At 50.2% G+C, this 21,373-nt stretch overlaps 1 protein-coding gene across 3 annotated transcripts in view; it reads right to left on the bottom strand.

The window, feature by feature from the left end:
- Positions 1-368: 368 nt before the first annotated feature.
- Positions 369-21,373, bottom strand: part of CGNL1 (cingulin like 1) — a 152,910-nt gene continuing 131,905 nt past the window's right edge. For 2 of the 3 annotated variants that reach the window (XM_036033992.1, XM_036034001.1), the window contains exons 13-18: positions 18,770-18,859; positions 6,952-7,035; positions 6,187-6,311; positions 5,100-5,208; positions 4,538-4,701; positions 369-3,452 (exon numbers count right to left, since the gene is read on the bottom strand). In XM_036033992.1, the coding sequence (XP_035889885.1) occupies positions 3,320-3,452; positions 4,538-4,701; positions 5,100-5,208; positions 6,187-6,311; positions 6,952-7,035; positions 18,770-18,859 (705 nt within the window). In that variant the 3' untranslated portion in view covers positions 369-3,319. The remainder of the gene's footprint in view (positions 3,453-4,537; positions 4,702-5,099; positions 5,209-6,186; positions 6,312-6,951; positions 7,036-18,769; positions 18,860-21,373) is intronic. The other variant, XM_028505605.2, reaches the window with a different exon arrangement.

The following is a 21,373-nucleotide window of genomic DNA, read 5'->3' as shown; positions in this document are numbered from 1 at the left end:
AAGCAGGGAATGACAGCTGAGAAATGCCCCACCTCCACCTGCTCCCATTGGCTGACCCCAAGGTCCTTTCTGTGGAGAACTTCCATTTCCTATAAAATGGGGACCATGATACCTACTGTCAATAAAGAGAGATTACATGATGATAAGGGAACCCATTTTGGTTTAGGAATGAAGAATATTCAGGGGCTGCCTGTTTATTCTCATGTTCACCCCTGACCCCTCCCTACCCTTCTGGTTCAGAAACCGGTCTCAGGCCTGGCCTGCCACCAGATTTCACTTCCTTGAGCAGCTTCCAGCCATTCACTTTGGCTATTTCTTGGCAGATACAGAACTAAGCTGTGGAGAAAACAAGGAAGTCAAAATAATGGGAGGGCTGAGATCCCGTCAGGTGACACCATTTATTGAAAGGCAATCTTGCTCGATCCAGTTCACTTACATGGAGGTAGCTACACAGGAACGTCTCTTCCCCATGACAAACCAAAGCAATCAAACCAGACCCGAATGCAGACACCCGACAGGACAAGCCTACTGGCATTGTCAAATGACTCCCAGGAGCAGAAAAAAATTATAAAGATAGATGATGATTGTCTCCTCAGCATTGCATTTGGCCACGTATTTGTTTATTAAATAAAATATCTTTTTTTTAAGCTAGCTAAAGAAAATATTCTTCAATGGGGTTAGTTCTTAAAGCAACAAACCAAAAAAAAAAAAAGGTATATATAATAAAATCGAAGAATGAGAGCATGTCAGAGCTGGAAAGAACCTTGGGCCCTGGTCCCCATTTATTCTGGGCACTCTGTGACTCTGAGGGCACATGCCCCATCAAGGTCACTGGGATAAGATAAACCTGGACTTGAAAATACCTCGTTCAATGCCCAATCCAGTTCTCTTCCCACCCCAAAGCTACACTGTGTGCATCCAGCTCACTGTCAGCTCCAATACTGTGAAGAATGGCACATTTAACATTTAAAATGGCCCATTATTTAGGGTAAGGACGCCAGGCTTCTGACTGGTGATCTGTTCTCTTTCCATGGGCATCTTTGCTCCTCGCAGCCAGCCCAGGGGTACCAGGAGGAACGGGCCAAAACAAGGGGCTGGGGTTTTCTTTCAACCAAAACAGACATCACTCCCAAAGCTCCTGGGCCTCAGAGCCTTCTCATCTCCCAGCCTCCGTCACGAGTGAGCTGTGGCATCACTAGGCAGGTTTCTCAACAAATGTCTAATGATAGTGGAAGCAGCAGGGGAAGCATGACCACAGTGAGGGTCATGGTGGGAGTTCCAGTGAGCGAGCCAGGCAACCAACTGCAGGCTTCTTGCAGCCCCAAGAGGGCAGGGGCATCCAGGGCTGGGTGGGGACTCAATCTGTGTCTGTTTGCATGACTGTTGTCTATCATTCCCTTCCCCTGAATGCGCTCCAGGAGAAGTGTGATTTTGATTCATTTTACTCACATTACATTCCCAGTGCCTCAGACCATGTCTGGCACATCGTAGGTGCTCAATATATATTTACTAAAGGAATGGATGGCTAAAGGGAGGAATCTGTCCACACCACAATCAGAGGCGGCCGAAGGCTTGGCTCTCCTGCTCCAGAGGCCTCACCTGTGGGGGGGTCACACCTGCCCTTAAACCAGGCTGACCGCTCTGATTCCTGTTTCGTGGGCTCAGTGATGTGGGGTAGGTAGGGCACAGAGAGTCCCTGCTCCCCCACAGCAACTGTCATGGAGTTCTCAGGTCCATAGGACTCTCATCTACTGGGGAGCTTGGGTACACCGCTGAAGCGGATTAACGTTGTCTCCTCTGCCCCAACAAGCGCACAGTTCAGTGTTCTCTCCCTGGCCCTGACCTATGAAAGCCCAGCTGTGATTGGCCCTGGCCTCTGGATGTACCTGGGGACTGTCACAGGGGGAGGAGACACCAGGAAGGCCGGGAGGGAGTGCTGGTATATCCGGCATTCTCCCAACGCCACGCTCCCTGTGATTGTGTCCCTGCACCACGGCCTTGCCCAGTCCTCACCACTCCCAGTCACCTCGTGCCTGGTGCTGGCTGATGTCTCTCTGTCCCAGGCAGTTGGCAGGAGCCTCCCAGTGTGCACAGACACACCTCCTTCTGATTTGTTGCCTTCCTCCCTTTCCTGACACAAACCTGGGATCCTGCTCCATCTACCTCCTGTACACACATCTCCCCAGCTTTCAAGAACTTCTTCCTTCCCTTCCTTCCCACCCAAACCCACACACACCTGCTTATCTCTTCTCCTTTTCTCCATGACCTCACTGGACACCTGCTTCTTCTTCACCCCTAAGTCCAGGAGCCTTGCCCCCATATCCTCCTACTCTGCCCCCAGCAGTCACCCCATTCAAAGACCAGGAGAGCCCAAGTCAGAGGCCTGTTATAGGAAGAGGGGGGACAGGACCAATAAGAAGTGACAGGAGGGCCGCATCATTTGTCAAAAACCTTACTTCTAAGCCTCCCAAGCCCGTGTGTAAAAGGAATGGCAGCTGGTGATTGGGAGTTGGTCTCAGCATGGTTCAGAAATCATAACAATGTTCTAGATAAAATTCATAACTGAGGCCATAGATACAAGCGACCCTCTGCTTCTCTCTCCTTCCATCAGCAAGTTGTTCACCAAGACCACCCGCGTTTCTCTTCTCAGGGTTAACTGTCCCTTGTCACCACGACAACCCTTTTTTCCAACTCTGTGTCCAAAGTGGTCTTTATTCTACCTTCTCTGTCTTGCCTCTGCTCCTGAATACTTAAAATCTAGTAGCTTCATATTTAAAAAAATAATACTCAATATAGATGTGTGACCTTGACAAGCACGCCACCCTAGGAAGCCTCTGTAGCATTCCGAATGAAACAGCAGCAGTCAGGAGAAGGTCTGCTTTAAAATATATACAGCCTGTACATCATTTCCCACCATGCACAGTGGCTATTAAATAAAACTAGCATTTTGGACCCTTCCTCCTGGCGGGGGGACGGCAGAGGGGCAGGAGCAGCAGCGCAAACGGTCTGGCAGACACCTGTGCAGAGAGGACGTCACCCTGCTAAACCTTGTTTTCCCAAACACCCCAATGAGCGGCCACTGCTCAGCCTCAGGCGTCTCAGCATTTACACAGCAACAGCTCCCTGTCTAAGACACGAGAGCCACACTGCCACTCCAAGATCCGAGGAGGAATGGAGAGTGGAGGAATAAGTCGGCTGGTTATGTGAACAGGTGGCGATGGGTCTCAGCTCCAGACACTGCTTTTCCTGCCTCCTGCTGTGGGAGGCTGGAGGTCCCTGGGAGGAGTGGTGGGCCACCTCCACAGCACCGGAGGTGGACTCAGATCTGGCTGGTGGCATCCCTGGGGAAGGTGTAGCTCAGCGGCGCCTCATAGAGGCTGCCCCCGTCGGTGCTGAGGTCATCGTCATCGTCCATGTCGTCTAGCACTTTACTGGGCAGCTTCTTCTGCCTGCAGAAACAACACGGTCATGATTCCTGGCCCCGGACTGGGGTGTCTCTCTGATCTGGGGGTGAAGGAAGGGTCTCGGGTTTTCGCCTCTCCACCCCACCGAGTGGCAGGGAAGCATGCGAACCCAACGGGTCTGCACCTGCCAGCCCTTTGAGCAGCAGAGGGGAAACTCCCGCCTCTCAGCACGCAAGCCCGTGTTGGCAGGGCGGGTTGGGCAGGGCTGGGACAAGGTCAGTGCTCACTTTTCATTTAGCTTCAAGCTCCAATATGGCTCAACAGGGTGCTGTTATTGACCCCATCCTAACTGAAATTTTTGATATCTTTGATATCCCCATCTTATCCAATGGGGACTTTTTTGCATTAACTTTTTAAAATATAGTACTTAATATTATTTACCTTGATTGCTGAGATTTTTGGTGCTCCCTTAAATGTTGCACCCTAATGTCAGCCCTGGGGCTGGGTTCTTGATGGATGGGCTGTGTTTATAAAATCCTCAAGGGGCTGGAGTCTTTTGTCTGTTTATAAGAGAACTACCAGCACAGTCAGCCCCCAAGAAAGGCTCAAATCCATGGAGGAGCACGAACCCAACCCACTCCCTCACTCCAATGCCCAAGGCAGCGACCTGGGGCAGGAAGAGCAACCCCCACACCCGACCCCCTTAAGACTATGGCCATTCTCTCCTGAAACCCAGGATATCCTAGTCCTCATGAGGATACAGACCAAAACTGTATTTTATTTCTCCTGAAATAGTAGGCCGTAGTAAGGGCTAAGAGAGGAGCTGCCCCCTCCACGGTGGTGGGGGCTAATGTTACCTGCTCTGAGCCTCAGTGTCCCCTTATGGACAACAGGATAATATCTGCTGGCTGGTGTCGGGGCATTGGTATGAGGGTGACACATGTGAGACCCTACGAGCACATTGGGGTGACTGAACATGGAGTGAGCGGCTCTCATCTCTAGGATGGGATGACCCCCAAAAGGCGACAACAAGACACTGGCTTGAAGGAGCAGAAATGAGGGTGCCCTAAAAGCACTATGCTCCCCTCGAATGCCGGGGGGACGGTGCCCACGGGGTCACGGCGCTTGCCCACCTTAAGTTCTTCTTCATGGCACTGAGCTGACCCTGCAGCTGCTCGTTCACATCCATCTGCTCCTCCAGCTCCCTCTGCAGCTTCTTCTTAGAGCTTTCTAGTCTGTCGATCTCCTCCTCGGCCTCTTCTACCTGTCGCTTCATCGCTTTCAAGCGCAGGCTCAGCTGCGTTGGGAGAGACAGCGGGTTATTGCTGGTCGCCAGCCCGGCTGCGATGGAGAGGGGCCCCAGCATGGACAAGCCAGCGGGCCAGCTTCCTTCTCCCCAGGCCACCAAGACATGCGCAGGGGGGCAGCCAGTTTCATGGGAAAGTGGAGATAAGCCTCTGCAGAAGATGAGTCTGCTTTTTACAAGTCGAGTTCAGGGTTTGAAGTTTGCTAAAATCCTCACTAGCGCAGCCTAGAGAGGCTCCCTTCTATGATGTAACTGGGTGGAGTGAAAAACAGGGATCAGCCCACAACTCCATCACCGCCCCCCACCCCCACAGAGGCCTCACCTCCCTCTTGTCTCCCAGCCTGAGGGATATAGTCTCGTCGGTAATGAATTCGCAGAGGGTCCCTCACCTGGTCCTTCTGATCAGTCAGCGACAGGTGCTCGTCATCCACCTGCATCACTAGCTCCTTCACCTTCCGCTCCAGGCGTCGGTTGCTGAGCTGCAGGCTGGCCCGGTCCCTGGAAGGGCGGGGAAAGCAGAACTGAAGGCTCTCTGATCCCAGCCCCACAGCAGGCCTTGCCCAGACCACGCAGGAGGGCAAGCCCCGGCCAGGGCTGCCCAGTCCACCAAAGGCCGAGGGTCAGAGAGACACGTGACTATAGGAGGAAAGGGCTGGTCATCGGACAGATGAGGACACAGGGGCTCTAAGAAGGGGAGTGACTTGCCCAAGGCCTCAGAGCCAGGGAGGGGCTGAGGTGGGACTAGACGTGTCCTGAGTTCTCCCTGTTCTGAGCTTTACTTTGTGAGACAGAAGGTCCCTGCCAGGCGGCCATGCTAGGCTGCTCCAGCCCAGCCCCCAGGAGTCCCACCAATAACAGATCGTGTGAAATGTCATACCCACACATATGCACACCCACACCCCTCCTCAAAGGAGGGGGCCACAGGTAGGAACTGAGGCTGGTCAAGTTCAACCTGGTGCTAGTCCTCAGGCTGCAATTTGAAAGCTAACTGCAAAGAGTTGTGCTGCTGGAAAGGTGTGTGGTCACTGATCCCATGTCCCTCCCACCCACTGTGGGCGACCTGCCTCCTGGCCACTTGGCCTCTGCCAAGCAGAGTGGATACACTTTGCCCTCAGGGCACAGTCAGCACCCTTGCCTCTAATCTGGCTCAAACTTGTCATTTATGAGGCAGCCCGTCCTACTGAGGGGACAGGGAAAGAAGCAGCAAGGACAGTGAAAAAGCTATGGACTGAGAGTAGGAGGCCTAAGTTTTCATCCAGCTACACAAATATTCAGCCAGGCTGCCTTCCTCAAGTGCTTGGATGGGTCTCAGTTTTCTCACCTGTCAAGTGGAAATGATAACAACAAGGCTGCACGTGCTCTGCCTTCCTCACGGGAAGGCTTCTGAGGATGGACAGAGGCACAGGCGTGAAAGCACTCTGTGATGCGGCGGTCCCTGCCCGCCAGGCCTCCGCACCGCAGCCGCGCCAGGCTCACCTCTCCTCGCTCTCTAGACGGTCCTCCAGCTCTGCGATCCTGGTCTCCAGCTGCACCACCAGCCCCTCCTTGCTGGACCGGTAGGAACCTTCCAGGTGGATGATCCGGCTCTTTAAGTCCTTGTTCTGGAATCAGACGGGGAGACTGTGAGGGCTGCATGTCCACCACTCTGTCTGCAGAGTGGACTACAGGTGGAGCCCGCAGATGGTCAGTGACTTTGCTAAGCCCGCTTTTCACACCAGGATGGGTGACCCAGAGGGACCTGGGGAAGCACCCCTGTCCTCACAGCCCAAAAGAAGGGATTCTGTCACGTTCTCTTACAAGCCTGAGTGAAATCTTTGCCGTGGCCTAGGACTCCTGGGTATCAGACAAGTGACCTTGGCCTTTCTTAAACCTACTGGCAGGAGAAAAAGGCCCCTTCACCACGACCACATATTATGTTCAGTGAATGGCACGTAAAAGAAAGAACGAGTCTGGCAAGCTTTGTTAGCAACTCCCGTGTTTGACAACACTGGTTCTTTATCATTCTCTAACATCAGAATTTGGCCCTTTTTGGGATCTAAGAACACTTGCAATTCCACCTCCTTCTCCCCGCCCCCCGCTGGAAACTTCCGAGCATATTTAACATTACTGAGAAAACCCTCTCCAGAAATGGTCTCAGAAACACCTCCCTCGGGCGAGGTACGGCCCAGAGTTTGGGGTACTGCACAAAGCAAGTGCCACGGGGGGCTTCAGTCCAAGCCTCTCGGGGCCAACTGCCCTCACCTGTCTCTCCAGGGAGATCTTGTCACACTCCAGGTCTTGCCTCACAGCTCTTTCCTGAAGTAGCTCATTCCTCATCTGCTCCATCTACACCAAAGAGAGCAAAAGCGGGGGGTCAGAGAGGGGTTCTTCTGAGACCCTTTGTGCTGAAATGGCTTCAGATACGGAATTTCAACAACCAGGCCAGCTCCTGCTCGTGACGGGGCCTCCTGCCATTTCTCTTCTTGGGTGCAGGAGCTGTTTCTTAGATATTCTTAGTTTCTCAGTGATGGCAAAGACAGTGATACAAATGACAATAATAGTCACAGCTAACCCTGCTGCTGAGTAGAACTGTGTCCCCCCAAAAGATATATTAAAGCCCTAACTGCACCCCCAACCAGTGCCTCAGATGTGACCTTCTCTGGAACAGGGTCTTTACAGAGGTGGTCAAGTGAAAATGAGGTGGGCCCTGATAACTGGTGTCCTTATAAAGAGGGGAGATGTGGACAGACGCACAGACAGATGCGCACAGAGGGGAGACGGCAGCCATGTGAAGACCTGGACACAGGAAGAACACTACGTGAAGATGGAGGATGGCAGTGAGGCACCTACGGGTCAAGGCACGCCAGAGACAGCCAGACAACCGCCAGAAATGAGGGAGAAGCAAGCAAGACCTCTCCTGCAGGTCCAGAGGGAGGACGGCCAACTGGCATTTCGACTTCAGACCTTACCTCCAGAACTGAGGCAACGCACACACTCCTGTTGTTCTGGGCCACCAGTCTGCGGTGCTTTGTTCCAGCAGCTCTAAAAACTGACACACCTGCTTAGCACTCCACACACACTATCCTATTACGTCCACAACAACCCCAAGAGGCAGGTGACACTGTCCCTGCCGGGGACACTAGAGCTTGGAGAAGCCAGTGAAGTTGTACGGTGACGAGCCTCCCAACTTGCCCAGGACCTTTGATGCTAAAGCTGGGCAAGTGCCAGGTGAACACGGACAAGTCGGTCGCCCAGCTTGTCCGAAATCTACGCAACTAGCAGCAGGCACAGCTCACATTCCCCTGCGCCCATGACTGCTGCACTACAAGTTCCAACTCCAGAAACGCTTCCACAGTTCGCATGTCTCAAATGCTGCTAGAGCTCTCTCTTCTCATGCCAGAAACAGGAGTCGGCAAGAACCCTGGGCAGCGCCCGGTGACCTGGCATGGGCTCAACGCTACCGAGGATTTCTTCTGTACTAATAAGAAGTGAGCTCCACTGAGCAGCATCCAAAAAGAAATCCAGTCGCCTGCCTGAAAATTGAGCATCGCTGTGCCCTATCCCCAGCGGGCTTTCAGCCACAATGAAATGAGCATCAGAGGCAAAGGCCCCAGACCTTGTTCCCAGGACTGTCCAGAGGAGCCAGGAGAATAAGAGGTGAGCCAGGAAAATAAAACTGTCCCTTCTTTCTTAAAGTTTTGGTCCCACCTGGGTAAGAGGTGTCCACGCAGGAGAGTCCCTGATGCCTGAGGAGCATTTATAACAGTCTGGCCTCGACTTGGGCTTCCATCACCTATACAGGCTCCCGAGGAGTGAAACATAAGCTCACCCTGTCCCCACCTGGAGAGCAAGGCCTGAGGGCCCCGGAAATAGTAAGAGGAGACGCCACCGGGCCGGGCCAGGCCAGCACGTGCTTCCATCTATCCCTGACCCGGCCACGTGTGTGTGCTGAGTGACAAGCAGCACAATGTGGCTGGGCCAGAGTGGGTGGCAGGGACGGGGAGGAGTGAGACTGGCGATGGGCAGGGCCCAGACCTGGAGGCCTCAGACACCACAGCGGGGCAGGCTGGGACTCCCCCCACAGGTGAGGGGGCACCCATGTGATCCCAAAAATCATATAATAATGTTCACAGTGTTGCATTTCTGCTGGGCAGGCTTCTAGGGCATGTGCATTCCGAACTGCACAGCAGAGGACGCCATGGCCCAGGGCAGTCACGCTCACAACCGCCACTCACTGCTCGTGGGGCCACCTGTTCTCTCCTGATCAACTCAGTGGGAAGGCTTCAGAGAGACCTAGGGTTCAAACACAGCTGCCACAGAAACCCAAGACTCAGGGAGGCAGCCAGTCTCCTTCGGGCTTGTGTACAGCAGGGAAAAAATGCAGGCTGTGCAAAGGGTCAGTGGGCAGAGCACGGACATCTCCGCCTGCGGCTGTCCCCGCTGCTCCTGGCCCCAGAGCCCTGGAATCACGTGTGGCAGAGAAGGTGCCGGGGGAATTCCTGTAACTGCTGCACGGGCACAAAGTCCACGGGTAATGAATGCAGGCTCACAGCCCCTCTTGGAGCGTGGCTATGACCCAGCCGATGACACCACACATGGAAGGCGTCAGCACGGCTGGGCCACAGGACCATGACGTGCCTCCCGGGGGAAAGTGTTCTGTTCACGCCCGGGCACAGGCCAGAACTCCACTGAGGACACAGTGAAACTCCCACTGCGACGGGAAGTAATTACACAGACAGGCAGTGGTGGCCCAGCTTCCCTTCCTGGCTCTGCGTTCACTTGTGTGTGACCTTGGTCATCTCAGCTCCGGGAGACAGTATAAGGGCCCTTGGAGCTGACCTATGACACAGTGAAAGCACATTTTGGCAAATCCCCCACCTTTTGGGGTGCTAGGTACCTCCCTCTCTGAGGAAGACCTAGGCCCCTGCCTCCATCCTCGGGTTCTCCACACACTTAGGAGTGTCCCCAGAAAAGACCCACTCCATTGAGTGTGAGAGTTGAGTGCACTTGTGAATGCACAGGCTCGAGTGCTGGCGCCAGGGTGGTCCAGAAGGATGAGGTGGGTTCGACCATCTGTTCGGACGATAACTCCAGCCCTAGGACACTGTGGCAAAAAGACTGACAGAGTACTCACCCTTCAAACAGCCTCGTGGGAGCCAAACAGACAAGACCTAGCCAGTGTTATTGCAATGGGGAAGGGCAGTGTGCTGGGGCCAGGTGAACAGCAGGGGTCACTGCCCAGACTTAGAAGGCCCGGGAAATTCTTTAGGGTAAGGGTCCCTAGGCTGGGACCTAACTGAGAGGTCGGCGTCAGGCAGGGTAGAGAAAGGGGCAGGAGAGGAACTGCAACTTTCCAAACCAGGCCAACCAATGGGAAAGAGCAGAGGTAAGACACAGGAGGGGGCGCTGGAAGAATTGAAAGGAATGAATTGTCATGTGTAGAGTAAGGGGACAGGTTAAGAGATCAGGTGGGGAGGCAGACAGGGAGTGGTCACAAAAGGCCCGAACACAGGTGGCAAGAACGGACCCTTGTACTGCACTTACTAAAGTAAGTCTGAGCAGTTTTATAGTGTTACGCATTTAATCCCCCAGGCAATGAAGTAGGCACTGTTACTCTCCCCATCAATCTCTAAGGTCTGGGAGAGACTGCAGATACAGGTGTGGAGAATGGGTGAGGCCAGGTGAAGCCACAGGACAGATGACTCATCCAGGAGAAATGCATGAATAGTGAAGGGGATCCGGAACCATGCCCTGGGGAGCCCTCAACACTCCACCCGGTTTGAGGAGACACGGGGAAAACCAGAACACTGACCTGCCCCGAAACCCGAGAAGGAGGGGGGCTGAGGGAGGTCAGGCAGAAGGGGGCGGGGGAAGGCCCCTGGGCTGGACCAGAAGCTCCCTCTGGAAGGCTCAGCACAGAGGGAACCAGACTGCAGAGACTGGGAAGGTGCTGGGCATGAAGAGGTAGAGAGACACCTCTCCTCCAGAATTCCAGCAGCGACAAGATGACAGTATAACCAGAGGGCTGTCAAGGTCACAGAGGGGTTGGCCGGAGAGATGCCCTGCACTGTTAGCAGGTGAGGGTGAGACTCACGGAGGAGGGAGACATTACAGATGATGGACTGTGATGAAAAGGGAGTGTGACAGGAAGACTGACCATCCAGTGGGGGAGGGACAGGATCCGGGCCCTGCCCTGGGGTCAGCATGAAAGTCGGAGAGAGCCTCTTTCTCTGAGCCTGTGACAGAGAGCATAGCTCAGGGCTGAGGCGGAGGCTGGCTCCTGGAGCTCAGCGGCATGGGAGGGAGGAGGGAAGAAAAGAAGGGGACATTATCTTCCCAAAAGTGAAGGGATAAGGAAGAACTGGAGGCTTGTAGAGAGAAATTCAGAAATTTAGTTGCTGTGGGATGTGAGGCCACAAAACACCAAAGAACAATAAAAGGCTGGCTGAGCAGAGGCAAGGGGCTCGTTGCAGCTGTGCAGCATCTGCTTTTAGGGGGGCGAGGGGGTTTCTGCAGCTGCGCTCCCGCCTGAGGACCGAGGAGGGAAGTACCAAGAACCAAGAGCCCCTGGCGACAGGCGCTGAGTGGCTGCGAGTGTCCGCATGGGACCCACTAACCCTCCCTGTACTCACCCCAACTTTCCAGTGAGGTGAGGCAGATGTGATGACCCCCACTTTCCAGGTGGAAGGTTCAGAAATGGGGGGAGCAGCTTTGGGATTCTAATCCAGGCTTTCTGGCTGAAAATCCCGTGTTCCTTTTCTCCCCCTCAGCAAACCTGCAGGACCAGGGCTCTCAGGAAGGGCAGATCCTACAAAGATGGGGAGCTCTGGCAAGGACTTCAGAGCCCAAGAGGAAGATGTGTCTGTGGTGGAGGGATTCGAGGGTCGCCCAGCAATCACTCAGCCTGGGGCCCAGGCCAGGATTCAGGACAAACCCTGTGACTAAAAGAAGCGGCCACTGGCCAAGTCTTGCTCCCTCAATGGCCTTAACTGAAAAGTCTGGATCCCGCCAGGAAACGGGTCTCCCAGGCAGAGGAGCGCTCAGGAAGCAGCATGGAGGAGGTCTCTGCAGGTTCAAAACCTCCCTGGAGAGGCCCCAGCAAACAGTGACTCTCTGAGGCAAAACACAAAACAAACAATAAATATGTCTACCCCACCTCATCTCCTCAAAGATGGCTATTAAAATGGAAGCATAAAACACATCAGGGTGTAGGACAGGAAGAAACACATATGTAACCATAAAACCTACCAGCGGCTGGGACCAGGCCATCCATTTTTCTTGAGCCTTTTGGAAACCAAGGTTTTTGGCAAACATGATAGGCTTCCTTCAGCTCTTCATAAAGGACAGCCTGCCACCAAATGCTAAAATAAATCTGCCATGTGGAGCCTCGTACAAAGAACATCACGTCTTGCTATGGATAATGTTCCCAAGGATGGACTTCACCACAAGCCGGAAGTGTTTTAGCTGTGCTCAACACAGTGGTCCCTAGGAATGTCCCAGTGAGTTGGGAATATTCCAGATCAGATCCTTCGTATCCGGAGCCCACACTAGCAAGGAAAAAAAAAAAAGCAGCCTCTGGCTTCACCAGCTTCCTCCTTTGGAAGAGGGAAGCAAAGCTGAGACTGGGAACACATTTCTTTATATAAGCTTAGTGCTTTACATGCTGTTTATCCTTCAGCCATATTAAACAGACCAAATAAAGACTTTCCAGTAGAATTAAAAACAGAACGGGAGCTGAAGGCAATAGTTTATCAAAGCTGGACTGAAAGAATGCTAAACCCGAGCATTCTGATCAGAAATAACAGGATCAGATTCCAGAGGGTTTTGTGTCAGAGGTACCCGTGACTCAAGCCAGCTCTCAGGATTAGGAGCAGCTGCCATCTGGGTTAATGAAAAGCCAGGGATATTTATGATCACTAATAACAATATTTAACCCTATCTCCTGTGTTTACCATTCAGCTATAAAGGGGTTGGTAAGCCTACACTCATAGCTGATATTAAAAATGATACTCAGTCACAAGAAAGGAAAACTATTATTAACCAATTGTACACATTGGGTTTTTGAACAGTTGATATAATGGGAGGCATTTTTAAAAACTGTTCCTAGTCTCAGGAATGGGAAGGAAGGAAGGAAGGAAGGAAGGAAGGAAGGAAGGAAGGAAGGAAGGAAGGGAGGGGGAATTCCACTTTGATCTTTCACTCACTGACTACACAGAGCCCTATTGCCCAGTCCCGTATCCTGGTGGGTGCATCCCCCTGGTGCAGACTGAGGAGCTGGTGTGAGCCCCCACTGGGGAGCGGTTCCTTAAAGTGACTGCAGAAGCCCTGAGACTTGACCCACTGGGCTTTATCCTACAGTTGTCAAGGCAACTGAGCAGCCTCAATCAGACCTGGAAAGACCATGAGGCAATCCAAAGCTCTCAAGTTGGTGTACTCATCCTGGCTGCCAGCTGCCTGGGCTGATGAATTGTCTTTCTACTGGGCTGGGTCACCCCTGCCTCCACAGCCAAGCGAACGCCCCTCCACTTAGGCCCAGCTCTGCGGTTAAGGGTGTGCACTCAGCCACCAGCAATGACACAGCAGTGCCCAAGCAGCTAGAGCATCGAACATATTTAAAATACACCAAACAGGGCCTTTCTTTTGCCATCTGAATTCTGGACTCACGAGGAAAGAGGAAAGGGTCAGGTGAACATAATACCTCACCTATATCAAAGAGACACCATGGCATTAATTTTAACTTGGGAATAGAGACCCCAAATGTACTGGGGGTGTGGGGAGGGTTACTCTTACAGTCTGTTGCTGGGATGATGGGAACAGGTGGGAGGCAGTAGGCTTTGGAGTCAAATCGTGACTCCACCTCTTACAAGCTGTGACCCTAGGCAGTCACTTAGCCTCTCAAGCCTTTGAAAACGTATTCAAGGCATGGACACAGCACCCAGCACCTAGGGAATTCTCAGTGAGGTTGGATACATGGTTTTGGAGGGAGAAGAGAAAAAAGGATTCTCTAGATTTAAACATACCAAAAGCCAGAAAAATACATCTGTTTAATTGATTTCTCCTTCAACCTGAAGTCCATCAGAAACCCCCCATATAAGACAAAACTATATTTGGATGAAAAAACAAATCTTCCTCACTTTTATGAAAGAAATCATTTCATCAAATCCACACCCATCCCTTCTTCTTCATACTAGTCACATTTGAAAACAAAACCCAAGCATCCAAAAGTTTGAAAAACATGTCTCTCAATTAGGATTCCCTGAATCCATCAGTTTGAACAAGAATATCCTGAGCACACACGGGAAACAATGGCCGTAGAAAGGCTGGGAATTCGCAAATAACGTGGCCAGCATCTACTGAGCATCAGACGGACACACGATTAAGAGAAAAAACACTCGAAAGGGGCAGAATGTTTGATCGCACACTGCCTTTCCTGTCGTCTGTGCCGGAGAACAACAGCCCAGCTGAGGCTTCCCCCAGGCCTCCCCTTCTCCTGAGCGCACCCCACCCCGGCTGCATTCACCGTGCAGACCACTGTGTACGCCTCCCTGTTCTGTTCAATAACCTTCTGTGGCTCCCCAGCACTGCCAGGATAGAGTCCATTCAAAACTCTCACCCTGCCTCCTGTTACTCCCCAAATGACGCCAGAACCCTGATCAGGCCACAGCAGTCTGCTCATTGCCACTCAAAACACCGTACATGTCATACCTCCCAGACCTGGTTCTCACCATTCATTCTTTCTAGGATTCAATTCCCACTCCTCTTCATTTGTCTAAATCTTACCCTTTCTTCAAGGCAAGCACCAAGTCCACCTTCCTCTCAGAACTCTTCCACAGTTATGAGGGTCTTTCCCTCATTAGCCACCCAAGTCCTTCACTTGGCATTTAGTATCTGCTGCTTTTTCTTGTTACTTGCCCTTTTTAGGCATGCTCCATCTCTTCCAACAAACCCAAGAAGCTCAAGGACAGGCCCCACTTTTGACCACTTAACAGCTTTGCTGCAGTGCTCAGCACACAGCAGGTGCCTGTCACACTTTTAGGCCCTGGTAGATAAAACACTGGCTTGGGCCTCCGGAGACCCCAGCCGGCTCTGCAACTAACTGGCTGTGGGACCTGGCTGGACCGCAGTGTTGGGGGGCCTCTGGCTTCTCCCCCACTGCACAAGAGGTCTGGCTAGACAAACACAGAGGTCTTTGCTAGATCTAAGATTTTGTGAAAGAGGCTGGCCATTTGCCAACAGTGCTGGAAAGCCTTTTTTTCTATTTTCACCGGAGCCCAAACACTAAGACTAGGAAAAAGGATGGGTGCTTGGGGAAAGTAAAGATTCAGAAGAAGAGGTTATGAGAATGTAGAGTTTAAGTAGAGCCATGAACTTTTACTTTTAAATGTAAAGAAACCAAGAGTCAAAAAATAAAATTCCCCACACCTTCCCTTCTCAGTGCCCAGTGGCAGTTTGCTGAGCAGCCAGGGCCGATGACAGAAATCAGGCTGGAAATAACAGATGGGCAGCACTTCCTGCTCCATAGGAAACATGTCCTGTTAAGGTCATAGGTCAGCATTTGAGGGAGCAGAGAAGGAGCCTTAGGCTTGGAAGTTTCCCTTTTCTCTGATTCTGGCAGGAAGGCTGCAGGCCCACGGCCCTAAGAGTTAACCTAAGTGGACTCAAGCAGCTTCAAACTCAGGGCCCAGCTGTCTACACCCAGGGCCCTCTCCTCAGAGTCTTTATGTTAAGGAGTAGGACATAAGTCTCACATTGACTTTGACTTTGAATAAGAATGAAACGCTTTCTTTGAGGCAGGTGTTTGGTCAGTCCATTTCTACCTGTCCTCACAGACCTGGGGCCACGAGCCAGAGGAGGGGCCCTGAACCCTCAGTCAGGCGGCATCACTGCATCTCAGGGGTTTGGTCTTGTTGCTGTTTTAGCAATTCCTGCATCAGTTTGAACAAGACGCTCCATCTCTCCACTTACAACAGATACTGGGCTTCCTTTACCCTCCCAACCTCAGAGAGAGCAGTGAGAAGAGAAAAAAATAGAAGAGGAAGGAGAGCTATTAGGGCAAAGAGGCTAAAAACTTAGTGAAGCTCATCTTTTCAGGCACAGAACTCAGATGCAGGGAGAAAACGGGGAACTAAAGGGTGACTCAGACACTTTGGGTTTTACAAAATCTTCTCACAGACTTTCAATGTTAGAGTTCAGAAAAACCTTCAGAAATCTCCTTGACAAATACCAACTTGCAGCCCTGTGCTCTTTTCAGTTTTGCAAGTTAGTTCCTGTAACTTCCTCCCTGGGCTTACTTCAAGTTCTTGGCTCAGTGAAAATATCTTCAACCGTGACCGCATCACGGGGAGCAGTTCTATTCCCCAGGACGCCAGTAACTTGGGGGTAACAAGAGATCAGTTTCTCAGTGTGGGGCCATCAGCTGAACCAAGAGAGGCAACCACCTCCTGGGTCAATTTGTGGGGTTTTTTTTGGGGGGGGTTGTAAAACATGGGACTGGAAGTCTGTTTTAACTGCCTGGTTATTGATTCTTTCCCACCACCCCCTCTTTGCATAAGTCACAAGAAGCATTAGCAAAACAAATTTATGGCCACTTCTTCTCTCATTATAAATGCTTAGCAGATCCCAAAATGCCCTGAGGTAATGTGGCTCCTTAGCCAGGCTGGATAACAAAACAATTTTTATACCAGTAAGAGAACTTAGAATATGCAGGCTTTTGTAAGAACCTAGAATAGGGCTCCAAGGTCACAGCTGAACTCTCCACCTGGACTTCAGGTCTCCATAAAGGTCATTCTCTAAACTTTTGCAGCTCTGGCTGGATGGATGGCCACCCTCTGGAGGAACACTATTGGCCCAGCACTGGAACATATTGACCTAACCAAGCTCAGCGGAGAGGGTGGATGGGCACTCCTGTTGGAACTTGTTTCACCCTCAGGGGCAAAGCAGCGTGACTATCTCACCAGTTTGCAAAGAACCTGTCTGTCAACAGGCAAACAATGGCAAATGCAAAAGAAGCCCATGATTCTCCTTCCACTCTGCATAGCGGTTATCAGCTCAGATGCCACTGTCCCTAAACACTGGAACCTCCAGTCCTTGGTCACCCTGAGATGGGGGAAGGTGGTGATGTGAAAAAGTATAAGAGTGGCCAGAGCAAATTGCCTCTTTTGATAGGGAAGATCTTGCCCAAATTAATTTGTATTTCAGGTTTTTTAAATGTCAATCCCTTATACACATAATTTTCTAAATATTACTCAGCATCACCCAAGACTTTTAGGTTTTGTTTGCATTGTTTAATTAAGAAAGTGCTGCATTATTTATAATAGCCAAGTGCTGGAAACAGTCTAACTGACCATCAGTGAATGAGTGGGTCCAAAAACTATGGTACATTTACACAAGGGAATACTACACCACAGAAAGAAGGAGCTCCTACCCTTTGTGACAGCATGGATGGAACTGGAGAGCATTATGCTCAGTGAAATAAGGCAGGTGGTGAAAGACAAATACCATATGATCTCATCTATAAGTGGAACCTAATCAACAAAACAAACAAGCAAGCAAAATAAAACCAGAGACATGGAAATATAGAACAAACTGACAGTGACAGGGAGGGGGTGGGGAGGGTAATAATGGGGGAAAGAAGGGGAAGGGCCAAGCCAAGGAACATGAATAAAGGACCCATGGACACCGATGGCGGGGCAGTGAATTGAATGTGGAAGGTGGGGGGCGGGTAGGGCAGGGGAGAGTAATGGGGGGGAAAAGGGGGTAGCTGTAACTGAACAACAAAAATATATATATTTAAAAAGAAAAATGTGTCCAAAGCAAATCAAGAGGAGAAGAGGTTTCTAAATGTCTATGTCCAGTTTCTCTGGCACCATTTTCAGGAGCAAGACACTCAACTAAGCTGTCATCCAAGGTACCATATTTTGCCATGTGTGATGCACTCTGTGTACAATGCACGCCCACGTCTTTGACCCAAAATTTCAGGAAAAAATCTTTCGTTTTAATTTTTTAATTCAATTTTTTATTTATTTATATTTAGAAACAAAATCAATTATCATATTCCAGGGTATTATTTTGCATTCAAATACTGTTGCTGTTTTCTAGTCACACTTTTAACACATAAGCGTAAATAAAAGAATTAAAAACATGTAATATAGAGACAGAATGAGTACTACCCATGTACAATGCACATCCTTATTTTCCCCTCACAAACTCTGGCAAAAAAAGTGTGTGTTATACATGGCAAAACACGGTACCTCCCATTGGAGGTTACTACAGGTGCCTGAGGTAGCATGTAAAGGAAGGCTGAGACTGGTGAATATAAGTTCTTTTCAGAACCGCCACTGAGTGCTCTGAGTCCTCGCCCCATAATGTTTGCCTGTGTTATCTCCCAGGTGGTTCCGGCATGTGGTGGGCTCACGGCCACTGGTTTCTAGTGATGTGATACTCCATCTCCAGGATATGACTTAACCACTCTGCACTTTTCCTTAATTAAAAATAGAAAAAATCTAAAAACCTTGCAATTATACTAAGTCTAGTTTGGAAAATTAGTTCCATTGTCTACAGTGTGAGTGCAGGGTGAACTGTTGCCAGCTGCCCCCAGTGTTGCCACAAGGATCAAATGTGAGTGAAACTCCTCTCAAAACCGCAAAAAAACATTCACTTGGAAGATACTGTTACTGTCCTGTGAGTGCCTCATAGGTCTATGTGCCAATTAGCGTGTGAGGTCCTTAGAGTAAAAGACGGCATCGTACCATTTACTTTCTATTGCACTAATGTAGAGCTAACTACCAAATTTCACACAATTGTTTGCTGAACTAATGATTCCTAGAAACTCAGGTTTAAAAGTGCTTTGCCTATTATGGCTAACAGATTGTTATCCATAACCACTCAGGAAACTTCCACTTGACACCTTACATGACATACTGCATCTCCCTCCTGTAGGCTTGCTATGGTGAGGACTTGGCAATCTTCCATCACCTCCGTAAGGCATGGAGTCTCTTCCCTCCTCTAGCTGCAGGTTTAACCTCTCGCATCTCCTCTTTCTGGCAGGACAATCCACTTACCGTCCCACTCTGTACAGTACCTGTTCCCTGCTCCGAGTGATCCTCTCAGACAGCAAATCCGAGTTATTTCTTTCTTCCTCCAGTTCAATCTCCAGTTGAGACACCTTGTCCTAAGAAATAAGACACAACACGGCCTGGGTCACTTACAGTGGCCTCGGTTTGGAGCAAGGCCTTTCCTGTGGAGGGAAACCCCAAAGGCACATCAGAGCAGAGCGTTATTTCGGTTTGGGAAGGGCTGTGTCCATTTCTTATACTGTCCAAAGCAGACACCTCTGAAACTGTGTTTTATTGCTTTCATGATGTAAAATGTAATTATGCATTTAGGAAATACATTAAAGGAGAAAAATATTACCCCAAACCCTAACATAAGCACTGAGAATAGTTCAGCATGCTTCTTTCAAGTCCTTTTTTCCCCCTTAGCCTAAGGTATCTAAGTTACATGAGGGAAATGAGATATCACCAAGGTATATTTCTCTAAAAGCTCCAAGCTTAGGACAATATTTTGCCTCCTTCCTGCTCAGGGTTTCCAAGAGCCCTGCATGAGTCAGGTCTCTAACAGTCTGTTGCAACTGCCTCTTTCTTCTAAGGAATCTCACTCAGCTCTGTACAGTCCCAAACCCACATCAGAATAACACAGATGCAGTATCGTCCCATTCTGTTAAACCAACCACCACAGAAGAAGCATAATATCTCCCTTTCTTGCTGGCTCATCATCGAGCATTAGGAGAAAAGAGCTGCAAAGTAGCTTTGTGTATGAATCAAAAGAGGCTTCTAACATAAACCACCGCACCTGGGACTGTGGGATGTGGGTTCTGTGCATGTGTTTGTACTGTCACCAGCCAATCTGTCATATGTCTGGGTTAACTCACAAAACACACACACAAAAGCAATCAGCATTGTGAGTTTTTTAAACAGGAGTCTGAGGCATCTGCACATAAATATTGTCTCTGCCATCATCACTGTTGACTGACAAGCTATGGACGCCTCTGTAAGTGCCAAAAAGAAAAGTCACAGAATTCACGTGAATGCCTAAATGTGTGTAAATGCCTTCCCTGTTACTGATTGAAACTATAGGGGACCCGAAAGCTCTGCCCCAGTAGCCGCAAGCCCAAGTCCAGAGCAGGACAGACAGCTGGGTCCTGCACCAGGTCTCCTGTCTCCTGTTTGTTCAGTGCTCCTCAACTTATCTGAGGCCAGCTTCACTCAAGTCGGAAACCACAGACCCACAGGTGCCACACTGACATAAGACAGCCACCCGAGTTTCTCTGTTTACAGAAAACGCTCATGGCTGAGAGAGCTCTTGAGTCCTGAGAATTAATTTAAATGTGAGTGAAGGAGCAGGCAAGATATGAGTCCCAGCAAGACAGTTGTGCCAGCTGCCTCTTAGGTGGGGAGATGCCCCGGCAGTGAGCTGCACAGGGGTGGGGCCTGGAGAGCCGCTCATTTTGTAATTAGTAAAGAACTATCTAAAATGTTGCGGAGGGGCAAACGAAAGTTAGTTATGCCACTGCTTCCACACCTGGAGTTGGCAAAAGGAAATGTTCTTATTAGTCAGAATATTCTAGAAGGAGATGACCTGACAAGCCAATGTTCAGCTAAAGCACCTCTTCACAGGGCTCTCTTCCTGCCTACAATGTGTGCTGCCCACAACCCAGCCAGCGCGCTCAGGGGCCAGGCCACGGGTCATCACCCCAGAAGCTCCTGCGCCGCTGCCTGGCAAGGCTTGAGCTTGCTTTGAACCAAATTGTTTGGGTCCTAGAATAATTACTTCCTAGTTAAATGGGTTGAATTTAACTTGCCTTAAAATGACCTCCCCTAACAAGATTGGAACCAACACATTAGCAAAAAATACAGCAACCCTAGAAAACTGTAACCAGCTTACCCTAATAACCTCCAAAAAGTGCCCATCCAATGAAATCTTTAACAGCTGAGACATCACTCCCTAGAGAAATGCCACTAAGTCCCCTGGAGGTTTTAAACGTTATTTTTATTTATTTGCAAAGTTGAATCAGGAATTCCATTGTTTCAAATTTAAGCTATCTCTTCCTGGCCTTGAGCACTGTCTGCCCTTTATCGAAACCTTGACAATTTTAACTGCTCGCATAGGTCTGAAGCTGATTTTCAGGCCTCTTTCTCCCTCTCTAAATTCCACTGGGATGTGGGGTGTGTTGGCGGTTGTGAGGGAATCAAGGGTTTTCTGGTTTGGGGTTGGTTTTATTCTTGAACATTATTCTTTTCCATAAGTTCAAGGGGACTGATGTTCAAGTTCTTCCTGTCATTCTCGGTGGGCTGTTCATGCTTAGATTCTATTACGTGCTTCACTTTTCTAATGTGTTGTGTTTTTTTCATCTTGTGAACAAATCACCCCCAGCTGGTGGCTCCATCGAGCACCTTCTGAGATATTCTCATGGACCGTGTTTACACTGTGCATCCAAAGTGAATTGAGCCAGTCTGCTGCTAGCTTTGGCAAAGCTGGGCCATCTGTAGGGGAAAATGGGTCAAAATCAGCAAACAGCAAGGGAGCATGTGGCGAGGCAAACGAGTGCCATGTGTCCCTAGGTGTTGGCAGTTTGGACGTGGGCACAGCTCAGCCCGTCCTAATCTGCAGCAGTCTTGTCTGCAGC

This window comes from Phyllostomus discolor, chromosome 1 (genome assembly GCF_004126475.2).
Source record: "Phyllostomus discolor isolate MPI-MPIP mPhyDis1 chromosome 1, mPhyDis1.pri.v3, whole genome shotgun sequence".
Classification (NCBI taxonomy): domain Eukaryota; kingdom Metazoa; phylum Chordata; class Mammalia; order Chiroptera; family Phyllostomidae; genus Phyllostomus; species Phyllostomus discolor.
Note: the sequence above shows the minus strand (reverse complement) of the source record. Positions and strands in the feature narration are given on the sequence as shown.